General features: G+C 42.0%; 1 protein-coding gene across 1 annotated transcript; it reads right to left on the reverse strand.

Annotated features, from left to right (window-relative positions):
• Window positions 1-10,617: 10,617 nt before the first annotated feature.
• LOC311125465 (eukaryotic translation initiation factor 4E-binding protein 3-like) lies at window positions 10,618-19,884 on the reverse strand. The gene is made up of 3 exons (XM_084199514.1): window positions 19,431-19,884; window positions 14,839-15,015; window positions 10,618-11,239 (listed from the first exon to the last, which is right to left on the reverse strand). Exons 1-3 carry the CDS (start codon window positions 19,561-19,563, stop codon window positions 11,211-11,213), a joined length of 339 nt encoding a protein of 112 aa, XP_084055640.1. The 5' UTR covers window positions 19,564-19,884; the 3' UTR covers window positions 10,618-11,210.
• Window positions 19,885-21,689: the final 1,805 nt, after the last annotated feature.

A 21,689-nucleotide genomic window follows, 5' to 3' on the forward strand; every position in this document is an offset into this window, starting at 1 on the left:
TTATACTGTAGAACAACAACTATTCCACTATTAACGGTTATACTGTAGAACACTTGTTTTGTCAAAATATGTTGGCAGTTGGCTAGACACACCTTGTTTCTGTTTATCTCTGTCTGCATGCCCTCTGGTAAAGATAGCCTTATCAGTGATCTCATAGTATTGACAAAACAAGATGACCATTCTACCAGTTCAGCTCTCTCCCATAGGCCTCATTTTGTCATCCTTGGTAAATGACAGTACATAACCTTTGAAGTCAACTGATATGAGTGTATCATACTGTAACTGTACCTTTTCACATGAGCTGTTTTGAGAGCCTACACGGTGTCGTGTGAGTGTGAGTGTGTGTGAGTTGGTGTGTCGTGTGTGTCCTGTAGCTTTTGGATGTGAGCTGTAGGGTTAGGTTTAGGGTTTAGAGTATGTGCGCGTCGTGAGCTAGCTACTTAAATAGATATAGAGTGAATGTCAGAGTTACATTGACTCAGTCATACATACAGTTACCGTGAAGGTTCAGATTTCCACGTGTGTGTGTGAGAGTGTATGTTTGTGTGTGTGTGAGAGTGTATGTTTGTGTGTGTGTGAGAGTGTATGTTTGTGTGTGTGTGAGAGTGTATGTTTGTGTGTGTGTGTGAGAGTGTATGTTTGTGTGTGTGAGAGAGTGTATGTTTGTGTGTGTGTGAGAGTGTATGTTTGTGTGTGTGTGAGAGTGTATGTTTGTGTGTGTGTGTGAGAGTGTATGTTTGTGTGTGTGTGAGAGTGTGTGTTTGTGTGTGTGTGAGAGTGTATGTTTGTGTGTGTGTGAGAGTGTATGTTTGTGTGTGTGTGAGAGTGTATGTTTGTGTGTGTGTGAGAGTGTGTGTTTGTGTGTGTGTGAGAGTGTGTGTTTGTGTGTGAGAGTGTGTGTTTGTGTGCATGTTTACCACACCCAGGATTCAGTCCAAGGTACGTGTAGAGAAGTGCATAGCACTTGACTTTTAAATGTAGATTAAAATTCAGCATACAACCGCAGCAGGAACTGTGAATGTGATCTCTGCGAACGTTGGGAACATTGTTTAAATAGGAGCATTGTCAACAGTGTAATGTGCTTCTCTACAGCACGCCATGGATTCAATCCCGGCCTCAACCAATCAGACACAGAGACACACATAATCTTATTACCATATCTCATTTTATTACCGGTAGTCTGAACTGCTGTCCAGCTGGGTCATTCTCATCAACATCAAAACACTGCAACATGTTAGTGATTGATCACATACTACACAGTTTATCATTGTGCTTGGTTGGTTAGTTAGTTAGTTAGTTAGTGTGTGTGTGTTGTCTCAGGACGGGTCAGTGGGTCCATGGGAGAGAAACAGCTGTTCACTCCAACCTGACCCATGAGGACCTGACTGACATACATACACACACACACACACACACACACACACACACACACACACACACATACAGACACACACACACTCCAACCAATATCACTCCATAGTCTTGCAGGGATCTGCGTCTACCATCATGGTATCATACTGTATGTGAAGGCTAGCCTGGTCTAGACCTGAATCATACTGTATGTGGAGGCTAGCCTGGTCTAGACCTGTATCATACTGTATGTGAAGGCTAGCCTGGTCTAGACCTGAATCATACTGTATGTGAAGGCTAGCCTGGTCTAGACCTGTATCATACTGTATGTGGAGGCTAGCCTGGTCTAGACCTGTATCATACTGTATGTGGAGGCTATCCTGGTCTAGACCTGAATCATACTGTATGTGGAGGCTAGCCTGGCCAAGACCTGTATCATACTGTATTTGAAGGCTAGCATGGTCTAGACCTTTATCATACTGTATGTGGAGGCTAGTATACAAAAAACAGTATACAAAAAAAAAAGACAAACTTTATACACAGTGGGGAAAAAAAGTATTTAGTCAGCCACCAATTGTGCAAGTTCTCCCACTTAAAAAGATGAGAGAGGCCTGTAATTTTCATCATAGGTACACGTCAACTATGACAGACAAATTGAGGAAAAAAAATCCAGAAAATCACATTGTAGGATTTTTAATGAATTTATTTGCAAATTATGGTGGAAAATAAGTATTTGGTCACCTACAAACAAGCAAGATTTCTGGCTCTCACAGACCTGTAACTTCTTCTTTAAGAGGCCCCTCTGTCCTCCACTCGTTACCTGTATTAATGGCACCTGTTTGAACTTGTTATCAGTATAAAAGACACCTGTCCACAACCTTAAACAGTCACACTCCAAACTCCACTATGGCCAAGACCAAAGAGCTGTCAAAGGACACCAGAAACAAAATTGTAGACCTGCACCAGGCTGGGAAGACTGAATATGCAATAGGTAAGCAGCTTGGTTTGAAGAAATCAACTGTAGGAGCAATTATTAGGAAATGGAAGACATACAAGACCACTGATAATCTCCCTCGATCTGGGGCTCCACGCAAGATCTCACCCTGTGGGGTCAAAATGATCACAAGAACGGTGAGCAAAAATCCCAGAACCACACGGGGGGACCTAGTGAATGACCTGCAGAGAGCTGGGACCAAAGTAACAAAGCCTACCATCAGTAACACACTACGCCGCCAGGGACTCAAATCCTGCAGTGCGAGACGTGTCCCCCTGCTTAAGCCAGTACATGTCCAGGCCCATCTGAAGTTTGCTAGAGTGCATTTGGATGATCCAGAAGAGGATTGGGAGAATGTCATATGGTCAGATGAAACCAAAATAGAACTTTTTTGTAAAAACTCAACTCGTCGTGTTTGGAGGACAAAGAATGCTGAGTTGCATCCAAAGAACACCATACCTACTGTGAAGCATGGGGGTGGAAACATCATGCTTTGGGGCTATTTTTCTGCAAAAGGACCAGGACGACTGATCCGTGTAAAGGAAAGAATGAATGGGGCCATGTATCGTGAGATTTTGAGTGAAAACCTCCTTCCATCAGCAAGGGCATTGAAGATGAAATGTGGCTGGGTCTTTCAGCATGACAATGATCCCAAACACACCGCCCGGGCAACGAAGGAGTGGCTTCGTAAGAAGCATTTCAAGGTCCTGGAGTGGCCTAGCCAGTCTCCAGATCTCAACCCCATAGAAAATCTTTGGAGGGAGTTGAAAGTCCGTGTTGCCCAGCGACAGCCCCAAAACATCACTGCTCTAGAGGAGATCTGCATGGAGGAATGGGCCAAATTACCAGCAACAGTGTGTGAAAACCTTGTGAAGACTTACAGAAAACGTTTGACCTGTGTCATTGCCAACAAAGGGTATATAACAAAGTATTGAGAAACTTTTGTTATTGACCAAATACTTATTTTCCACCATAATTTGCAAATAAATTCATAAAAATCCTACAATGTGATTTTCTGGAGAAATTTTTTCTCATTTTGTCTGTCATAGTTGACGTGCACCTATGATGAAAATTACAGGCCTCTCTCATCTTTTTAAGTGGGAGAACTTGCACAATTGGTGGCTGACTAAATACTTTTTTTCCCCACTGTACACAAGGGTATACACATTTAAACAAAAATACATTAGGCTTCACAGGCATTTAGGGTTCGCTTTACAATTGTATTTATTTTATGGAGCACGTAAAAATAATTTTTTAAAGTAAGAATCTTGCATTTTCTTTAGCCCACTTGCATTTATGTATAAAATATTTACCAATCATAATAAAGAGATACATTATGTAGACTTTGTTCTGATCCTGATTATTAAATAAAAGTAAAACATCCATACCGTCAAGCTGTACCCTAGTACTAGTTGATCTAAATGCTCAATGTCTGTCCCAAAAATCTTAGTACAAATACAAATAAATTACTTATAGTTTCATTTCCAATTTGAAAGAAAAAAACAAAACAACTTTCATCGACATACATTTTAAATCTTGACAGTACCTGGTTAACTGGATAAATTAAGTGAATAATTTTAAAAGACACCACTTTCTATTTAAATTCCATACCGCTTTCCAATTAACGTTATTAAATGTAGAATTCCAGTATACTTCTGCAGGAGTAAAAGCAGGCTTGATAAGAGTCTTATAAGACCTGTAGGTATTCACCGTCACTGGAATTCCATATTTATTCAAAAACATAATTATACAGTTGTCAATTTTCATTAAATAATTGTGTCATTAACAAAATAACGTTCTCAAACCATCTTTGGAAAAATAAAGATGTATTCTTATATTTTATGTCTTTGTTATTCCAGATCAAACACCTATGAGGGGAGAAAGTATGTTTATACAGTATACAATTAACAAGGATAGTAACGCTTGCTTATGGAAATTGCTAATTTAAGAGGAATGTATTTAGTTCAAAGTTCAATTTTATGAGAAATTAAATTCCACCAACCTTTTCAAAAACAACATTTTGAATAATATTCAAAATCCTATTCTTAAATAGGATGTAATTCTTGAAGGCAGGGTGAAAGGGGGATACCTAGTCAGTTGCACAACTGAACGTTACAACCGAAATGTGTCTGCGGCATTTAACCCAACCCCTCTGAATCAGAGCGGTGCGGGTGGCTGCCTTAAATCCACGTCTACTTCATCGGCGCCCTAAGTTGTTGTTGGGGGTTAACTGCCTTGCTCAAGGGCAGAACGGCAGATTTGTCTACCTTTCGGGGTCGAGGATTCGAAACAGCAACCTTTCGGTTACTGGCCCAACGCTCTTAACCAATAGGCTACCTGCTATCTCAAATAAAATAAAATAAAATGTCATTTGCCACATGAACCGAATACAACAGGTGTAGACATTCCCTTGAAATGCTTACTTACAGCCCTTAACCAACAAAGCATTTCTTTTGTAATAAAAAAGTAAAATAAAACAACAACAACAAAAAAGAGCAGAAGTAAAATAAAATAACAGTAGGGAGGCTATATACAGGGGGGTACCGGTGCAGAGTCAATGTGCGGGGGCACCGGCTAGTTGAGGTAGTTGAGATAGTTGAGGTAATATGTACATGTGGGTAGAGTTAAAGTGACTATGCATAAATAATTAACAGAGTAGCAGCAGCGTAAAAAGATGGGGTGGGGGTGGGGGGGCATTGCAAATAGTCCAGGTATCCATGATTAGCTGTTCAGGAGTCTTATGGCTTGGGGGTAGAAGCTGTTGAGAAACCTTTTGGACCTAGACTTGGCGCTCCGGTACCGCTTGCCGTGCGGTAGCAGAGAGAACAGTCTATGACTAGGATGGCTGGAGTCTTTGACAATTTTGAGGGCCTTCCTCTGACACCACCTGGTATAGAGGTCCTGGATGGCAGGAAGCTTGGCCCCCGTGATGTACTGGGCCGTATGCACTACCGTCTGTAGTGCCTTGCGGTCGGAGGCCGAGCAGTTGCCATACCAGGCGGTGATGCAACCAGTCAGGATGCTCTCGATGGTGCAGCTGTATAACTTTTTGAGGCTCTGAGGACCCATGCCAAATCTTTTCAGTCTCCTGAGGGGGAATAGGCTTTGTCGTGCCCTCTTCACGACTGTCTTGGTGTGTTTGGACCATGATAGTTCGTTGGTGATGTGGACACCAAGGAACTTGAAGCTCTCAACGTGTTCCACTACAGCCCCGTTGATGAGAATGGGGGCGTGCTCAGTCCTCTTTTTTTTCCTGTAGTCCACAATCATCTCCTTTGTCTTGGTCACGTTGAGGAAGAGGTTGTTATCCTGGCACCACACGGCCAGGTCTCTGACCTCCTCCCTATAGGCTGTCTCATCGTTGTCGGTAATCAGGCCTACCACTGTTGTGTCGTCGGCAAACTTAATGATAGTGTTGGAGTCGTGCCTGGCCATGCAGTCATGGGTGAACAGGGAGTACAGGAAGGGCCCCCGTGTTGAGGATCAGCGTGGCAGATGTGTTGTTACCTACCCTTACCACTTGGGGGCGACCCGTCAGGAAGTCCAGGATCCAGTTGCAGAGGGAGGTGTTTAGTCCCAGGGTCCTGTCCTTAGCTTAGTGATGAGCTTTGAGGACACTATGGTGTTGAACGCTGAGCTGTAGTCAATGAATAGCATTCTCACGTATCTAGTCTTAAAAATACTGTTGGATGTACAAAAATCAAGCACATTTAAACCTCCCTGATCTTGAATATTACATATTACACATTGGAGTTTTATTCTTACAAACAAAATTAAAAAGTATTGTGTCTATGTCTTTAATTGTTGCTTTGGGAACATCCAATGCCATTTCAGTATACACAGAGTGTACAAAACATTAAGAACACCTTCCTAGTATTGAGTTCAAGGGGTGTGAATACTTTCTGAATAATAAAGACAATATGCAAAAACTAATCTTAGTTTTTCCAGAACTGGTTTGACAACAGCATTATCAACGATTATTGAGTTATGATGGACAACTATATAATTATCCAGACTTCATGAGAACACACAATGTTCCAATCACTCCTGAGGAGTTTCAAATAATTGTTGGTACTATCCCTAGAGGTGCTGTCGTCTTCTAGGAGAATGCAGTATAGCGGTGCAACTGTTGAGGAATTTCTAGCCTAAATTCTGCTTGAAGGAATTTAAATGTTTTAAAATCTAAATGTAATAACATATCTAAGAAAACTCTGTCAAGGTGTTACTATTCCTTCTGCTATAATATACTGGAATGCAGCCCTGGGACAAGTGAACTGGAACAAAGTAAGGTGGAAGAAGTATCATTTAAACTAATTCACAGAGTGTAGCCAGTAAAGACCTTTACTGTACACATTGCTATTGATGACAAATGTGTGTTTTGGTTGTGACCCAGAAACTCTGACTGCTCTCATGTCAGAAGATGTTGGATTGATTTAGCATACTTTAAGGGAAAACACTTTTAATGTTTAATTGGAAGACTGAAATTATGTTTTATTTTGACCCAACTGATATGCCCCCGATATAATTTTCAATGTTAATTAGCTTATTTTTCTTGGAAGATTCTTTATTCATAAGATGAAGTGGGCTCAGAACAAACCCCTCTTTAATTTGTTTAAGATCGTTAAGTTGATGTACTTTTGTCTGTATTTTGTGTTATTGTGCATCTTTTCTTTTCTTAGTTTCAGTCTGGTAATAGGAGGCTAGCTGAGTCTGGCCGGTCTCATGTCTTTCACCTCCAGATCATCTGTGTATCCCCTGTAGCCTCGACCCAGACCCAGTACTGGACACGTTCCACTGGGTTGTGCTTACCTGGACGTCTTTAGAACCATTCTATACTGAACTAAAATAAACGCAACATGCAACAATTTCACTGAGTTACAGTTCATATAAGGAAATCAGTCAATTGAAATAAATTCATTTGGCCCTAATCTATGGATTTCACATGACTGGGCAGGGGTGCAGCCATGGGTGGGCATAGGCCCGCCCACTGGGGAGCCAGGCCCAGCCAATCTGAATGAGTTTTTCCCCCTCAAAAGGGCATTTATTACAGACAGAAATACTCCTCCGTTTCATCAGCTGTTCAGGTGGCTGGTCTCAGACGATCCCACAGGTGAAAAGGCCGGATTTGGAGGTCCTGGGCTGGCGTGGTTACACATGGTCTGCGGTTGTGAGGCCGGTTGGACGTACTGCCAAATTCTCTAAAACGACGTTGGAGGCAGTTTATGGTAGAGAGATTAACAATACATTCTCTGGCAACAGCTCTGGTGGACATTCCTGCAGTCAGCATGCCAATTGCACGCTCCTTCAAAACTTGAGACATCTGTGGCATTGTGTTGTGTGAGAGAACTGCACATTTTAGAGTGTCCTTTTATTGTCCCCAGCATAAGGTGCACCTGTTCATGCTGTTTAATCAGCTTCTTGATATGACACACCTGTCATGTGGCTGGATTATCTTGGCAAAGGAGAAATGCTCACTAACACGGATGTAAACAAATTTGTGCACAACATTTGAGAGAAATAAGCTTTTTGTGAGTATGGAAGATTTCTAGGATATTTTATTTCAGCTCATGAAACATGGGACCAACACTTCACGTTGCATTTATATTTTTGTTTAGATTGAAGCATGATGCTGCAAGGTGGGATCACGTTCTGCATGGGGCATGTATGTTTATGACAATATGATGCTGTTATAACGTACAGTTCAAATAAAGTGTTAGTTAAATAGATGGATGATAAGGATATTTGGTAACCAAGACCCAAAACCCAGAACATATCTATCATCAGTGTTGACGTTATTTAATTTGGAAAGAATGAGAGCGGTTTCCTTTTTTAGGAATAAAAGGTCTTGGTCCCCTACTAATGGGAGCCATATGTTGGGCAATACATCCTAAATGTTAGTCCATAACTCTACAGTATGCTGCTACAGAGGGCACCCAGGGCTTCATGCTCACGTGTTTAACTTCTGTTCTTAGGAAGCTACAATAGAGGCGTGGTGTGGACTAGTGTGTGTGTGAGAGAGAGGTGGTGTGGTCTAGCTAGCCAATACTGTAGTGTCTACTCAATGCAGCCTAACATTATACAGTGGGGGTACATTATGTCAACATTGTAGAGTAAGTTTTGCCTAGCAAAAGCTAGAGGGGCTCCTTAATACTATGCATTCACTGTCTATTATGTATAGTATTTCCACTCCAGGAACCTAAATGTCAATGGTCTGGTCTGTTCTAATACTGTGCTGTGTACCCAATTTAATGACTACTCAATACTGCCTTCTTTATACACTAGGTACATTGCATCAACAGTGTAGAGTTGAGTTTTGTTTTAATGGCAGACATTTGGAAACGATTCAATAACATGTGTAGGCTACATGTGCAGTATTCCAAATGATACAACACTTTGAACCAAAAAAAATACCCAGAAATCTATGTTATTTCCTGCTTTCATTTCCTACAGCCAGGACTTCAAATAAAAACGTAATACAATTATGTAATACCCTAGTTCAGACGGTTTTAGCTGACGCCACAAAAACGAAGCGCGCGCTTCAAAGGGGCAGAATGCCGTGCGTTATGATTCTGAACAGGCAGATAGCTAGCAACAATCACAAGAGGCTGCCATCGTAAGGGGCATGTTTCAGGTCGTTTGATCTTGTTCTTGACTCCATGTCTTGTTTTGAGGTGGTGTTTTGACTGATGCCACGTCTATGCTAATATGGCAAAAATTTGCTTGCTAAACAACAACTGTAACGTTGTATTGTGCAACTTTGTTTTAAATAAACACGAGATGAAGCATAGATTGATGATAACATGTAAACTAAGCCAACCTCATCTGCTTTGCCCCATAGTTGCACATGCGGCGGTTTTATTTCTAAACAACCAACCCGTCTACACGTCATTTACTGTTGGTTTGTGCTGGGACTTGTTTAGTGTGTATTAGCTAGGTTTCCATCCAAACTAGGTTTGACTTTTCTCAATAGCTAGATTTCCATCCAATTGGCGAAAGACTTTCATGTGAATACTCTAAAATCTGCATAAAAACAATATGCGCATTTCCCCACCAGAGATGTCTTTCGATCACATCGAATTGTTGCCGGTAAAAGGCTGTGCCTGATGACATACTGCACATAAAAATAACTTTCGCGGTTAAATTCCCTTGTACCGAACAAAACAAAAACAAGTTAAATGGGTTTCCATCGCATTTAACTCTGATGGGTTTGTCACAAAAATAATTGCGTTATACAGTATAGCGAATGTGTCCACTCTGGTCTTGGCACGTGCGCTCTAGCCAAAAGCTTGCACTCGCATATACAGTGCAGGTATTATTATTATGGACAAAAGAGCAAGATGATTTTTATTTGTCAATGCATCAATTATCATGTCACCAGAATAAGACCCTCGATATTTATTGGAAATTAGCATTATCCTCACCACTGTGCACTTTCACCACCCTGTGAAGTTCATCATAATGTATTTAATCTGTAGCCTATAAACTGCATGCTTTCCCGAGTCATAGTGGGAGAACCACACAATATAATCGCGTGACTCCAATTAACTTCGATATGTTATTATATCAATATTTGCGCAAAAGGAGTTTCCACCGCCATTTCTTGCATAATTAATTTAACTGACAAAAAGATCCCACCTTGACTAGCGTATTTTGTTTTGTCTGCATTTGGACATTTAACTGACAAATTTGCTGTTTCCATCACGCCTGTCGTGACATTTTCTATCCGACATTACTCGCATAAAAAGGATGGATGGAATCATAGTTATAATAAGCCATTTAGCAGACGCGTTTATCCAAAGTGACTTACAGTCATGTGTGCATACATTTTTAAGTATGGGTGGTCACGGGGATCGAACCCACTACCCTGGCATTACAAGCGCCATGCTCTACCAATTGAGCTACAGATGGTTATGCTGTTGCTGATTAGATTAGGGTAATGTTCTAATTGTTCTAGCAATTAGAACATGCATACATTACATACTAGAAGTACAGTCATGGGAGTCTATTTACATCTGAAAATGAAAGACAGCCAGCAGTAGCAAGTAGAGTATTTCTTTATTTCATAACAGCAATCTCAATTACATGTTTGGCGATAAATCATTTGATGTAAGAGAGCAAGCCAGATTATTTCGTTTTGTGGGTGTGTGCATATATAAGTAAGTAATGACATGGTAAACTTGCTGTATGTACACATGGCTTTCTGGCATAGTTTGAAAATAGGAATCACATGAGGAAGAATGAGGCACCAACAACAAATAAGAACATGACGGAACTCAAGTTTAGGTTTTGTCTTTATTTTATTTTGAATTTTAATACATTTCAATTCCTCCTCCACAGGCAGACGCATGGAGGAGCCTGTCTAACAGTCACCCCCAACCTCTGACCTTTAACCTTATGCCAGGCTCAGACAGGGTGACCCCTCATAGGCCCAGCAGCCACTCCAAAATGGGAGTATTAGTTTTAAAAAACAACGCAGCAACTCTGCCTTCATGACCAATCCTGCCGTCCCTGTATGTTTAATGTAAAATCGAACATTTCCCTCCTTTAAAAAAAAATAAAAAGTACGGTAGACTTATGTACAAATCAAAAACTGTCCAACAAACACATTGCTTCTTCCAACCCTGCAGCTCAAACAGGAATCTGCAACCATTGAAGCATTCTGTGCTTTATACAGCGGTGATTCATTGTTTTCTAACTCAACATACCCCCATTCTCTTTTTCTTTTGGGGAGTTTCCTCAACAAAAAGTTTTTTTTAAAGATAGTTGAAGAAGGTGAATATGTGACGCATGCTGGTCGTAAAGGACCAGTCAGACGTCAGAACAGAAGATACAACAGCTCTCTCCACAGGAGGCAATGAGCTGCTGCTCAGATGTCCATCTCAAACTGGCTGTCATCTAGATGGAGAGAGACAGAGAGAAGGAGAGAGAGAGAGAGAGGAGAGAGAAGAGACGGACATTAACAAATCAGTCGTTACTTGTATCAGTCCACTAAGTCCTAACCACACCCATAATAACGTATTGACGGGGGGAGTGACAGTGTTGTTCATCCTTCTTATCAATGTGGTGTTTTTGTCAACTCCAGACAGGAGAGACAACAAATCTCCCAGAGCAGACACACAATCCCCTAACCCAATACACCCTTCCCCTCCTCTTAACCCCCCTGTCTGTTGGCCAAGTAGAGGGGAGAGAAAGGAGGTCATCTTTCATCTCCATCATCTTTAGCCTCACAGAGAGAGGGGGGACAGAGAGCGACAGAGAGCGCAGAGAGATGGGAGAGAGCTAGAGATGGACAGAAAGAGAGGGGTCAGAGAGAAAGAAAGAGATAGTGGCTGGTGTGCCTTTTCTTCAGTCAAATCTCTAACCACACCAGGCCACTCCCGCTCTGCTGTTGAAACAACAAGCTCTATTTAACTGTTTATCTAGTGTCCCTGTTCTGATCTGACCTCAACACACTCAGCACAGATAACCAACCTGATAATGAATGCCGCTGCCTGCAACTAGCCAACAGCTCACTATCATAGTACAGTGTGTGTCTTCAGCCGCCAAAACAAAACCGTGCACTATGACACCGATAGCCAGCTGATACGTAGAGATATCTACAGCCAAGAAACAGATAAGATACACAGAGATAGTGGCAGTTTTGGATAGGAGAACATTACACAATGTTCTATTGGCAATTCCACGGTAAGGGAAATGCTTTGAGCCTCCGATTTTTCACTTAAAATGTATGCCAAACACAATCCATTGATTTCAAGTTTAACGTACCATACAACTCTATGCACAAGGGCTACTTTTAACAATTTAAACTGAACATTTTATAAAAACACATTTGCTGGAAGAACTGTGCAGATGCAAAGTTTGGTAACAGAATTTCAGTAAAATCTCCCTCAGTTTGTGCCCACATTTTCCAAAAACTCTTAAATATCTGCTCCGAATTAAAGATTCAACAATGTCTGCAGAAAGAATGGGGTGTCAGCTATGACATGAGACATTGAGTTATTGAACTACATTAAGTGAAGTGGATTTACACCCCTTAACGGAATTGCGGTAACGAAATTACATCATGAGTCCCTGATCTGTACTACACAGAAATGCATAATTATGGATATGAATGTCATGCTCTTCATGGGGATGTATCCTGAAGAGGTACAAAAAGGTATAAATATGCAATCTCCTCTTTTGCATATTTGGTTATTATTCTACATTCTAACTTTAGGAGCTCTGCCCCTAAAGATCAAATCTGTACTGAACTATACGCCACTTTTCTTTACTGTACTCAAACTTGTGAACCCAACTGTTCTTTGGAACTACTATAATTTCCCATTATAACCAATTCAATTGCAGAAATTCTGTTACCAATTTTTCTCAAATTTGGTAACAGAATTAAGTTTTAATCACTTAATAATTCATAAACAAACTTGATATCAGTAAAAACAGTATAACTAATTGATAGGTCTACCTTTTGTGAACTTTCATTATCCTCCCTCCTCATGGGGGAAATTTGAAAATATCTTAAAGATCTGGGTTTTTGATAACGGAATTTCAAGATCCAAGGCAATGTCTCCTAAACTTACTGCAGGCATAATTTTTTTAATCCAAAACTAAATATAAGTGTTGATATTAGTTGGCAGGAGTCTTTACTTCAACACTGTGTTCTGAGGCATTTCTAATACCCTAAGACTTCTTTTAAAATGGTAGATATTTTCTAAGATGCCTTTTCCATCTGACCAGAAATCAAAGCCTTTGCTTATTCCTTATTTTTAGGATGGACATTTTTTGAAAGGTGTATATATGCCTTAATTTCTGAAAAACATAGACTCAGCTTTCATTTGACAGCCAATTTGACATGCTCCTATGAACTTCACGTTGCTGTGATTAGGCTACTTCTAGGAAGAAAGCATTTTTCTATAGTAAATGAACAGGGCCCAGGACTTGGAAGTCTAGGTCCTGACAGACTAGTATTAGGTAGGCCTATTACATGACTTTGGTCCAAGGAGTCCTAGTTTCACAGTACTGTCAAGAGGCTAAGGCCTAGTAACGTTCCACAAACACTCAACACACAGACAGGAATAACAGCAGGTGATAATGCTTGACAGACAGCCAGACAGGAATAACAGCAGGTGATAATGCTTGACAGACAGGAATAACAGCAGGTGATAATGCTTGACAGACAGACAGACAGGAATAACAGCAGGTGATAATGCTTGACAGACAGACAGGAATAACAGCAGGTGATAATGCTTGACAGACAGACAGGAATAACAGCAGGTGATAATGCTTGACAGACAGACAGGAATAACAGCAGGTGATAATGCTTGACAGACGGGAATAACAGCAGGTGATAATACCTGATAGACAGACAGGAATAACAGCAGGTGATAATGCCTGACAGACAGGAATAACAGCAGGTGATAATGCTTGACAGACAGGAATAACAGCAGGTGATTATGATTGACACACAGACCGAAATAACAGCAGGCGAAAATGCCTGACAGACAGGAATAACAGCAGGTGATAATGCTTGACACACAGACAGGAATAACAGCAAGTGATAATGCTGCTCTGGCCTTCTACTCCCCCTCACCCACTTCTTCAAACAACCAGGCTAGAAATGGTGTCAAGAGTTTTGCACAATAACACATAGATGTTGAAACTGCATACACACACACACGTCTGGTAAGAATATTTAACAAGGTTACACTGTACACTACTGTACATCAGTTGTCAGAGCACCTTACCGATCACTGCACCTGTACACAGCCCATCTGAAATTAGCCGCCCAACTACCTCATCCCTATATTGTTATTTATTTTGCTCATTTGTACCCCAGTATCTCTATTTGCACATCATCTCTTGCACATCTATCATTCCAGTGTTAATACTAATTGTAATTATTTTGCACTATAGCCTATTTTATTGCCTTACCTCCATAACTTGCTAAATTTGCACACTGTATATTATATGTATTTCTGTTGTATTTTTGACTTTGTTTTGTTTTACCCCATATGTAACTCTGTGTTGTTGTTTTTATCGCACTGCTTTGCTTTATCTTGGCCAGGTCGCAGTTGTAAATGAGAACTTGTTCTCAACTGGTTTACCTGGTTAAATAAAGGTGAAATAAAAAAATAAAAAACATGCAGAAAGTTATCCTACATTTCACAAAGATGGGAATAAATTGGCAACAATGTGCATGGATAGCAGGCAACACTAGGATCCATAATGACAAAGCACATAAAGCCAGGTACATGTCAACATTATCATATAGCTGGTTGAATGGAAATAAAAAAGGTAGGGTAGAGCTAGCAGCAGGTTATACCAGTTTGTACCTACCATGTCCTCTTTGACCTCTGTGTGTGTGTGTGTGTGTGTGTGTGTGTGTGTGTGTACGTGTTCATATGCAAGTTTATGTCAGTGTGCACATGTCTGTACAGGATGTGTGTATGTGTTTATATACAGTAACATGTCTAGTGTGTTTGGTGTGTGTATATTCCTACCTGCCAGGTCCTTCTCCTCCTCCTCCAGCTCCTCTTTTAGCTCCTGTAGTTTGCCCAGAGGGTGCAGAGCGGGCACCGTCACCCCAGGGATCTGGGGCAGGCAGCAGGGGGGGGTACGGGCGATGGGAGAGTTCCGACAGTCCAGGAGGAACTTCCTGTCGTAGATAATGCGTGTTCCTGTCAGAGATTGGGGTAGGGGGGGGGGGGGCAGGGTCAGTTGACTTGCCAGTGAAGGGAGCTACACCATGTTGACCAAAGCAGTGTAGTAAAACCAGTGTAAATTGACTCATGTACCATAAAGTCTGTTAGACTAGTTGTGAACACAACAACATTAAGCAGTCTACAAAATGGATGATTTAGTTCCTGATTTATCTAATCTGGTCCTTGAAAACCGGCCATGAATAGTTTGATGTCAAAACCGCACAAATACAAGAGAGTAGTAAGTCCCTGACAGGACAGAGGGAGGAATGTATCTGGAAGGAACTGAGAGTCCACCCCTCCCTGGCCTCAGGGTCAGGGCTGGTCGACGCATACTAAACACACACACCCTGTTTTCAGCCCGAGGAGAGGGAGAGAGGGAGGGGGAGAAGAGAAGAGGGGTGGTCGGTGGGTTGGCAGTAGTTAGTCCGTTCTAGGAAAGTGGAGCACAGCAACACATTATCCTAGAACCAGGAAGTGGTGACAGAAGGCAGACCAGAACCAAACACGCATAACTCTGTGTAGCCTGCACCGTGTAGTACACTTCAGATGTGTACTGTAGTCACCAGCAGAGTTTCCCCTACATTCTGTTTGCTTAGGTGGGCTGACCAGACGTCCTGTGCTGATAACCTCCCCTCAACCAGGCAGCCTCAGGAATGGGGTATGTTGAGTCAAACACCTTGGTTGTTGTGGAACCAAATGTCATCTTCTCCTCCCCTAGACTATTAGGCATAGGTGACCGACTGGCTCGATCTTATGTAGCAAAATTTGAAATTGTGTTTTTTTACACTGGATAAAAGTAATGACTCAGAGCTAGAAAATTGTATATCATACACTACAGTTGAGGAACAATGGGAAAGTAATTCTGCTTTGAAAGTTTATAAAATTGTAAAATCACTTTTGAGAAAATGGCCCTTGAATGTTTTGGTACACATACTGGAGAGCTCTTCTTTGTCTACACCCATTCAGCATTGTTCACACCCTCTTAAACTTTAGCCCCACCCATCTCTTTAAGGATTCACATGTGAGGCCATGTACTAAACAACCAAAGATTTCAAGACTAAAAGCTGGTTTATACTACGGGTGTGTTCGTAAATGTAATCTGGAGTGCCAGAGGGTTTTCTGCACGTTCGTAAACTCAGAGCGTTGTCAGATTGTCCGTTTGTAAATTCTGAGCGTTTCGCTCTTGGAGCGTTCAGAGCGCACACTGGACACTCTGGCCGAGGAGTATGGTCGATTTGAGTGTTCTGACCTAACAACAGCAGTCAAGCACCCAAGCTAACTGGCTAACGTTGGCTAGCTACTTCTAGACACAAATGAGAGAACACCTCACTCTGACCATTATATTCGCCCTAGCAGAGCTGGTTAGGCTGTTTTTATGTTATCCAGAGCGTTGGTGACTGCAACTGTGCTGCTGGCAACAATTTAATTACACTTTTTCCCCAACGTTTACTGACACCGGCCATATTCAACTGGTGTTGAGCGTTCGTAAATGTGTCAGTTATTCTGAACTCTGGCACACTCAGACGAGACTGCTCTGAAATCGAAGTAGATAGCCAGAGCGAATTTACCAGCTACGTCTATCGACAGTTGTCGCATTGACATCATGAACATTCTATTGAAATGGTTACTTGCATAGTGGAGTCTTTTGTTTAGACATGTAGCTAGCTAGCTAAACAATGAACCATAATCCCAACAACTGGGCTCTGACAGGTTATAATATAATATAATATAATAATATGCCATTTAGCAGACGCTTTTATCCAAAGCGACTTACAGTCATGCGTGCATACATTTTTGTGTATGGGTGGTCCCGGGGATCGAACCCACTACCTTGGCGTTACAAGCGCCGTGCTCTACCAGCTGAGCTACAGAGGACCAGCTGAGAGACTGATGATTCCCTGAATTGCAACAGAACATTGATAAACAACCGTTAGATATTTCATACTGAATATGAATATCATGCTGATGAACTGAAGTTTGACCTGAACCACTGTGTACTAGATAAACTAATTAGCAGGCTGCCTTCCAGAACATTTCATAAACAGCTGTTAGATGTGAATCATCCAATGTTGTGGTGTCTACTAGTGAAGTTTTCCCTGGACAGGGTTACATGGAGAGGACAGGGAGTGGTGCCGTGCAGTATTTAGTATTAGTACAGCATGCTGGAGTTACAACTGTTCTGCACTTAATCACTTCTATTTACACACACATACACTATGCAACCTCTGCCTGTTGAGCACCCTGTCCTGAACAAAAGGGGAGCGGAGGGGAAGGAGTGTGTGCGTGCGCACAAGGGAACATTGGGGCAGGAATTCAGGCAGAAGCTATGCAGAGAGAGCAGGCCAGCCAGCAGCTAAGCTATAGTACCCTGGCCATGAGTTATGCAGCAGAGGCCCAGCCAAGCCCAGCTCTGTGGCCAATCTCTTTGTTCACAGGAAACGTACCACGTCCCATGTAATGCTACTCACTCTGTTTGTGGCAATGGGACATCACCCTCCCTCCCCTCATCACATTACAACAGGGAGAGGAGATGTTACATGATTGGGCGGGGGACCGGAAGAGTCTCTCCATACCATGTGCTTGTTGTGCTCACATCAGCAGTTAGTTGCATAAACTTTACTTCTGGTTATAGAAGCATCATGTAAAACTACTCTAGGCCATTGGTTGTAAGGCATCAATGAAGAACCACCAATAACCACTTGACAGTAACAGAGCTGTTATATCCATGTTATAACCCCTTAAAGCTCATAACTAAGTTGTTCTGGTCTGGCCATGCCTTCCACAACACATAAGGGACATTAAGTATCCATAGAGGACCTGAAACCACACTGTTTTCTGGCCTCCTCAGCCAAATCACACATTCCACCACTCCCTCCCTCGTGCCCTCACTTCAACCATTCTTAGAAAGGCCTCGTTGCACTCCATTTATGCTTCCCAATCCCTCCCCCCTCTGATCCCTCCCTCCCTCTCCACTTGGCTGGAACACAATGTTCCTACAGTATTCCTGAAATGCACCAGGGCAGCTGCGGGGGCGCACAGAGGGGATGTCTCCCTCTCTTCTTCCCAATCATCATCCTGAATCTGGCACCGCCCACCCATAGGTCAAGAGGAGCTTGTTGTCCAACAATCTGCTTTTTCACAAGTATTTTTCCGTCCAGAATGTTGTGCCAAATTTGACAACCATAACACCCATCACTATGACTACTTCACTTACATCCCAACTAACAAAACATATGTAAGCTAAAGTTTAATTTGGCCCAGTCAAAGTTAATTGTGAATTGGTTCCCAACATAACACTTTACGTGGGTGTTGTTGTGAATGTGAATTGCAGCAGCCAGCTCTCTTGTCAGCGAGTTTGCGCAGGTCTGAGCTGTGTGTGTGGTAAACAGACAGTACCGAATCTCACCACCAGATTGCTCTGCACAGACTGCACGTAAGCAGCCATGAGGTTGAACAAGTAAACCTTGTTTTTTTCCACATCACTTAAAAATGCATTTTTTATTTTCGTCTGTCAATAAGAATAAAGCTTTTCCAGTAAAGGAAGAGTGACCTCTGTATTAAAAAGACTGGAGGCAATAATTTGAACACTTTTTTTTGAAGATGCATTGATTAAATTTGCATTAGCATTTAAAATATCACATAGCAAGCATATTATACACAATTTCCAACATAAACGCTGTATGCTGCAAGTCAAACTGACAGACAGAACACAGTACGCTGCAAGTCAAACAGATACACAACACAGTACGCTGCAAGTCAAACTGACAGACAGAACACTGTACGCTGCAAGTCAAACAGATACACAACACAGTACGCTGCAAGTCAAACTGAAAGACAGAACACTACGCTGCAAGTCAAACTGAAAGACAGAACACTACGCTGCAAGTCAAACTGAAAGACAGAACACTACGCTGCAAGTCAAACTGAAAGACAGAACACTACGCTGCAAGTCAAACGGAAAGACAGAACACTACGCTGCAAGTCAGACACAGATCGCTAGACTAGTTTTAGCCAGCTAACTAACAAGCGCGTGGCACTCATTTGCGCATGTATTATGTACGACACAAATAAACTGGAAACTGAGGGTTGAGTAACGATGAGTGGTTGCAAGATTTGGGTAGGTAAATGTACGTTTCAAAACAGCTTTAAAGAACGTGAACGTGTTATTTCGTGCACAACCTTCGACAAGTAGCTAGCTAGTTTAGATCCCCTAATCCCACAATATAACGTTCGTTTTCAAACTATAAAAAACATAGCTGGCTAATGTTGGTGAAACCATAATATATTATATTTACTAAGACACTAACGTTAGATAAATTATCCCTGGTACAAAACGTGTTGAGCGTGGTGCATGGTTGATCATAAACAAACATCCGGCTCCGTGCTCTTACCTCCGGGCGTTGTGGAGAAGAGAGTACCCCCGGGAGTCTGACTGTAGCAGTCGGGGAGCTGAGACCAGTCTTTCAGGGTGAGAACCCGGGTAGGGATGGGGCAACTCTTCGCCTGCTGAGCGTTGGTAGTCATCCTGAGTTTGTTTGGGTTCTTCTGATCAACCGCAGAAAGATGCTTTGTGTGAAGATCAGCTGATCTTACAAATTCGATTGTTTACAAACGTTTACCAAACAAGAAAATCTCCAAGTAATTTGCTAACAAGATCCACAACAATGAAAACGTAGCTAAAACTGGCTAGCTAAACAAATAAGAGACGGAATCGACTGCGGTGCTGTTCAGAGCGGACGGTTTTGTTGGCAGATAAGTATTGCTGTCAGCTCAGCAACAACCGTAGCTAGAGAGAACGAACTGAGAGATGTTCAACATGTTCCCGTGCATTTAATAACTGCCAGGGTGACTCTGGTCATGTGACGTGTTGTGATCGCAAGAACATAATCTCCATGAGGAAGGGCGACTGGTTAGTCACTCATACTAGCTCCGCCTGTGAAGGGTGGGGCTGTCCTAAACGGAGTGATATGGTCCTTTTATAATAATAATAATAATAATAATAATAATAATAATATGCCATTTAGCAGACGCTTTTATCCAAAGCGACTTACAGTCATGCATGGGGTGGTCCCGGGGCTTTTGATCCAGAAGTAATCCAGTGGATCTAATCTGAAGCGATGGTGTAGAACAGAAAGTAACACTGACCATAAACAAGTCCCAACTTGTTTTACTTGACAACAATGGCAAAGCAAATACATTATTCAGCAGAAACACCAAGACTCAAAATACAATAATTTCCATCCAAAAAATAATAAACTGATCTACCTCAACTCACCACATTCTGATAATGTACCTACCTGAATATGACTGAACCCAGCAAATGAAGTTATGACATCACTAAATGGATCTGTCTGTGTATTGATACCACTGAACAACATATTCCCATTTACTTTTATTTATTGTGATCTGATTAACAATGTGTACACAGGCTGGGTATATTGTACATTCATGGCTGCACAATAAACTTCTCACCCGCGTGAGATAAATATATTTAATTGGTATACAGCATTGATTGTTTTATAATACATGTAATGGGAACAGGAAGTGTGCTACTGCATGACAGGTCTTCTGACCCACTGAAGAGAACAGTCATCATAACTCACCGCCCGCCGACAAGGACACAATGGCTGATATGAAGTTTCACCCCAAACTGTAAACTAGTGCGCACACACAAGGTTCCCGAAACGGTGAACGAACACACACACGACCTGGCATGCCTCACATTCTCCTTGTTGCCTAAGGCATACATCACTCTGTTTGTCATTTGGCACCCAGCACCTCCCAGCCCCCCAGCTGTCAGGCTCCCACAGCATTAGATCATCTGTTTATCAGTGCGCTACTACAGCACCAGAGAAGGAAATCCCCAGGTAGTTAGTTTCTCTGGACGAGAGTAGCTAGTTGCTCTAGTGTGACGTGACCAACGTGACTACACGATGCCAGAGAGGTAGAGGCAAAGCGAGATGTTCCACTCTCGTCAATATGTACACGCGAGAATACAGCGACAAACTTACTAAGTGGGGGATTTTTGTATGGCGGTCTATGAGTGTCGGATTTGGTCAACAAAAAATGTGATTGGATGCTAATTTGCTAATGTTTCGTAATGTTTAGGTTGTTACAAATTTACTGATATAAGTGGACGCAAGTGGCATCTCGGCAACTTTGAGAAAAATTATTTTATTTGGAGTTGTGTCTGTTGTTCACACACCTATATGCCCTCTCATTGGCTAGAATGTTCCAACCTGCTCTCACCTGCCTTCTGCCTTTAAGACAATGGGCGCGTTTGAGTGGTGGTGACAGAATGGTTAGTTCCTATGCTTTGAGTTTGCAGACGCCGGACATCAGTGTTGCCAACTCCTCAGTAAGGAAAGTAGCTATTGGCTGTCCTAAAAGTCGCTAAATGACGTAATCGCCTAATTTGCATAATTGGCCACGTGCATGTAATTGTGATGGACGCTGTAGGAGAGAGGAATAACGTTGTGGGAAAGAAAAAGTGAGTAAAAAACACCCTACATTTACATCCCACCCTGAATGTAAGCCAGGGCGGGATCAGCCAGCGCGATTCATTTGCAGTCTGGACACGGAGGGGTGAACATCTCCTGCTCTGACTGCAGCTGGGAGGGACTGCTGTGCGAGGACTGGGCCGCCTGTGT

The sequence above is a fragment of the Coregonus lavaretus genome (assembly GCF_964263955.1).
Source record: "Coregonus lavaretus genome assembly, contig: HAP1_SCAFFOLD_324, whole genome shotgun sequence".
Lineage (NCBI taxonomy): Eukaryota > Metazoa > Chordata > Actinopteri > Salmoniformes > Salmonidae > Coregonus > Coregonus lavaretus.